This window comes from Fukomys damarensis, unplaced genomic scaffold (assembly GCF_012274545.1).
Source record: "Fukomys damarensis isolate Sample0158 unplaced genomic scaffold, DMR_v1.0_HiC HiC_scaffold_37, whole genome shotgun sequence".
Taxonomy (NCBI): Eukaryota; Metazoa; Chordata; class Mammalia; order Rodentia; family Bathyergidae; genus Fukomys; species Fukomys damarensis.
In genome coordinates, this window is record NW_022900949.1 from 1,153,662 (window position 1) to 1,158,530 (window position 4,869).

Genomic DNA, 4,869 nt, shown 5'->3' on the forward strand with positions numbered 1-4,869 from the left:
GGTTTGGGGAATGGGGCGAACTAGGCGCGAAGCCGGAAGCAGACTGAGCACACCGCCCATTGGCCGGCGCTCGGGATGGGGCGGGCTATGATTGGCCAGCGCTGAGGAATGGGGGGGCTTCAAATGGGACAGGAGTGGGGCGTGGTACCCAGCGTCCCCGCCTTCGCTTTAGAAGGCGGGGTTTGCCGCCAATTTCTCCGCGCCGGAGCAGCGGGGTTTGCGGGGGGTGTGTGGTCTGGCCCGTCAGCGCATGCGCGCGGGGAAGACCGTTGGTTTAGGCAGAGGGCGCACACTCGTAAAAGGCGGGTCTCCAGGGGCGCCCCGATCCACGCGCGCAGTCGCAGTAGGTGCCAAGGCGAACGCGGGAAGAGCGAGCGCGGGAAGGTGGCTTCGCCGTCGCCGACGTCCGCAGGCCTCCGCGTCGGGCCCGCAGAGGAGAGGAGGGAAGGGGCTGTCGCCAGTGTCAAAACGCAGTCCCCAGGACTCTGGTGCTGACCCCGGGCTTCCTCCACGGGAGCTACCTGGCCTCCGCCAGCGGCGTCACCCCGAAGTAGAGGTTGCTGGGGCCTCCCGGAGCCCGGACGTCTCGGCGACATCGCTAAGGAGTGTTTCGAGGCACTGGTTCCTCACGCATGACAAAGTAAGCGAAGTTCTCAACACTGTGCGAGTCCGAGGCCCGAGGGTCGCAAGTTCAAGCCCGGCCTGATTAATCTAGCAAGACGCTGTCTGAAAGGATTGGGGATGTGGCTCAGTGTGAAGGCCCTGGGTTTCATCCCAGGAACACGCACACACACACACACACACACACACACACACACACGATCCCTACACCAGCGCAGCCAGAGCCAGGTAGGTATTCTTTTCTTTTTCTTTTCTTTTCTTTTTTGTACCCGGGATTGAACTCCGGACCCTGCGCTTGCGAGGCAGGTGGTGGCACCACTGAGCCAAATCCCTGGCCCTGTTTTCTTGCTTTACAGTGACAAGACCGAGGTCGTAGGTTGAGTGACTTTCCCAGGCCCCAGAGTGGGAAGTTGGTTTTTCGAGTCAGACTGCCACGTTTCACAGGCCAAGATCTGATCTCAGTTTCCTGCTTGTCACGCCTGGTTCAGTCCCTTCTAGGTCCGTCCAGGCCGTCAGAGGGGCCTCAGGACTCACCTAAAGGTGGGCCTGAAGTTGGCCGCCTCTCCTTTCCCTTTCAGCTCCTGTTTTAACTCACCCAGCCTTGTAAGGAGTTTCAGCCAGGGCTATGACTACTTTTTAGCCTCAGCCTCTGGTGTTTGATTTGCTTGGTCACTTTCTCTGGAAACTCTTTTTTCTTGGTATCTGCCCATTTTATATGCCTGTTTCTTCTTCCACCTCACTTCCTCCTCTCAGTGGCTTGGCAGAGCCCACTGTAGCCTTTAGGGGGATTTCTGTTCCTCCTTTATTTTTATTTATTTTTGGTTCCGGGAATCAAACCCAGGACCTTGTGCTTGCGAGGCGGGCGGCAGAACCACTGAGCTTCAGCCCTAGCCCTGTACCTCCTTTAAATGTTGCTGCTCTCGTGGTTCCTTGTCTCTCTCCTCACTTTCTGGGTGACCTCATTCCTCTGTCTTCCAGTGTCTACATGCCACAATGCTGATTTTTATTCATTTTCCTGGCGATCCCCCCCACGTTTCACTGTTTTCTGGACACCCACCCACCTTTGGACTTGCCAGAGATCGTTCCAACTCACCTGTCCACAAATGAACTCATCGGTCCAGGCTCACTTCTAATTCCCTTCTTGGTGAACCCTAAGGTAATTAGACAACTTTCTGTGGTCTCTCAGATCCTGGTTCTTACAGAGATTTTAAGTAGTTCTAAGAGATTCTAAGTGGTTTGAATCACCACATTTCTCCACTGGTCTCCCTGACCACTTACTTCCTGTAACCTAGATGCTACCTTGCAGGGTGCTCAGTGTAGAATATTTACCCGTGGCCTCTCAGCAGGACAAGAACCGTTTCCCTTAATGTACGATGCACCTCACAATCTGCCCCTAACCTCACTTTCTTCCACCCACACTTACAGGACTGGAACTCCCTAAGAGCTGGGATAGGTCAATTAACAGGGAACGCTATTTATGTGAAGTGCTGTGGTACCGGAATGACTAAAACACTATCCTAAGATTAGATCAGAACCCAAGTGGGGTGGGCAGGAGAAAAGAGGTACACAAAGAAGGAACCTCAGTCTAGTAATGTATGGCATGAAGAGGAGGGGAATTATACTTTACTGATATTCCCTGTACCTGCTATCTAAATAAACCCGGTGTTGACTCCACATTGAATTGCCAGGATGTGACTAATGATAGTTGATAACAGAAACTTGTTTGCATACTGCATGAACATTTTAAAGGTTTTCTTTTCTCTGATTCCTTACTTCCCTTCCCCAAGGTAAGATGTTGAAGCCAAATACCAGCAATTCAGGTAGTGAAACTGTAGTGACTTTAAGCTCCTAGTCATCTAAATTGTAAGATCACTTTTTTTGATCAGTATTTCCCTCTTACTCAAGGCACTCACTGTCTTGGATTATTGCATCATTTTCCCAACTTGCCTTACTGCATGAAATCTACTTTGACTCTGGTTCTTCCAGAGAATGAACGCTAGGCGGACTTTCCCAATGCGTTGCTTTGTTTACTTCAGTTTTTCAGTGTTCTCTACTCCTGACCCCTTTAGGTTCTCGCCAGTGTGGACTCAGCCCTACCTTCCACCTTTTCCACTTCTGCTTTGCCTTTTTTTTTTTTAAACTGAGGCTTGAACCTAGGGCTTCATACATGTGAATCAAGTGCTTTACCACTAAGGTACATCCTCAACCCTCTGCTTTGCTCTATACGTACAGTTCATTGGAAGCCTTGTCCAGGCAGGCCTGGTATTTCCTAAATTTAGGCAGCGAAGACTGTCTTCCCTGTTCTTACCATCAGAAACTCTTACTCTAAAGGTGTAGGGAAAGTGGGAAGGGTAGGGGAAAGGTAATAATAGGGGAAAAGAAAAAAATACGACAGAATCAATAAATGGAAATAAAGTGTAAATGGGGAGGGAAGGAGGGGGTGAAGGGAGGGCAGGGACAAGGGGAAAAAATGAGAACCAAGACCTGTCCTGTAAAGGTACAAGATCCCAATGATGAATGTAATTGTACTGTATACCTAAAGTGTACCAATAAACTCAATGAAAGAAAAAAAGAAACTGTTACTCATTCTGCACAGTCCGGCTTAGGGAGGGTTGGGGATGACAAAGAGCAGGAACTTTTGAGTTACTGAGGCCAAGTGCTGTCATCTGTAGTACAGAGGTCATAATCTTTTTATCATGAAGTCACGGAACAAAGCAAATATATAACATTTCCTAAGTTCTTGGCACGGTTATCTTCTCTTCCCATTGACGTCTGCCAAGGTGCGCTGCTTGTCCCCACGTATTCTTAAATTCACACAGAGGGTAGTTTCTGTAAAAATTTATTTGACCAAAATGTAGAAAAAGTGATACTATTACATATGATACAGTTGCAAGAATCTAGAGTGTGGATTTTATTCATTTGCACAATTTGCTAGTGTATCTCCTGGGTAGTGTGGTGCTCAATAAATAGGAGTGAGGGGCCGGGGATTCAGATAAGCCAGAAGCAGGGTGGCTCTTAGAACTGTAAACTTCAGTCGGCCCCCACACTGCTGGGGAATGTGGAATGTTTCAGCTCTGAGATGTTAAATGAGAAAGCACAACTACAACAAAACCAAGATGTGCAGCCCCTGCCTACACAATTCTCCAGTTAAATCAGGAGTTTCTTGAACTTTTATTAAGTTGGTCCCGAAGACGGAATTCAAGTCCCGGTAAGAAAATCTTTCACCTGACATTCCCTGAAGTGTGGAGATGAAGCTACACCAATTAAGTTTTGATCTCTGCTTTGCTGCCCTGTATTTGTTTTGCTCAGTTTGGTGGCCAGCAGTCATCTGACTATGCCTGAGCTTGATAGGATTAAACTGCACTTTCCGGCCTTACATCAGAACAGACAAGCGTGGGCTGCTGTTAAAGTCAGAGAACCACTTTAGAATGAAACGTGTGGATGAGCATAGCATTCAGGATGTGTCCGGAAAATACTCGAGTGAGTGTGATGATCATTTCCCAGGCATCCTCAGGCTGGTGGCTCAGAGGATGTTTGTTCTGCAGTGGAGTATGGAAGAGGGCCAGGATGACTAGGTTAATCTAGCTGTGGTTTATGACTTCCCACAACAGCCCTTTTTAATTTTTTTCTCTGGATGGAAAAATCCCCACCCATTTTACTGTCTTGGTCCCTAGCCTCCTGTTGTTCAACCACCGGTGACCCAGAGAGTGTATATTCTTTTGCATTTTAAACCCATTACTAGATATCAGAATCTTATGTTCTTGAAAGCGTGTCGACTATTCTCCCAGAAAGCAGACCCTGGTCTCATGAGAATATGCTCAATACGAAATACGAAATACCCTGCCGATTTTAGGAATAAATGCAACTTAAGGATAAAAATAGAGCTGAAAGAGCTGGTGCCATTCAGGAAAAGGCGGGGGTGTGTGTGTGTGTGTGTTCAGATTAAACTGGTGCCCAAAGCTTCTCTGATACAAAATATTTGGTCATGTATTCATAATTGGCTTGACATTTCCAGCAAAGCAAAGATACATTAACAAAAGAAACTTCTTACAAGGCAGAGAATGACACTGGAGTTTCTGTTGGAACAAGACTCTTCGGTTTTTGGTTATATACAATTAAGTTCGTTTAGCGTCTGATCCAGTGTCTGATGTAAGCCCACGTTCTCTTCTTTGGCCTGGGCAAGTTTTTCTGGTGAGGATGAAGAGAAAAGAAAAGTGAATAAGCATCTTTGCAGAGGAAGAAGAAGAA

General features: G+C 47.7%; 1 protein-coding gene across 2 annotated transcripts in view; it reads right to left on the reverse strand.

Moving 5' to 3' along the window:
- Positions 1-3,444: 3,444 nt before the first annotated feature.
- Tpm4 (tropomyosin 4) overlaps positions 3,445-4,869 on the reverse strand; it is a 19,858-nt gene continuing 18,433 nt past the window's right edge. For both annotated transcript variants that reach the window (XM_033759500.1, XM_010644308.1), the window contains one exon: positions 3,445-4,809. In XM_033759500.1, the coding sequence (XP_033615391.1) occupies positions 4,747-4,809 (63 nt within the window). In that variant the 3' untranslated portion in view covers positions 3,445-4,746. The remainder of the gene's footprint in view (positions 4,810-4,869) is intronic.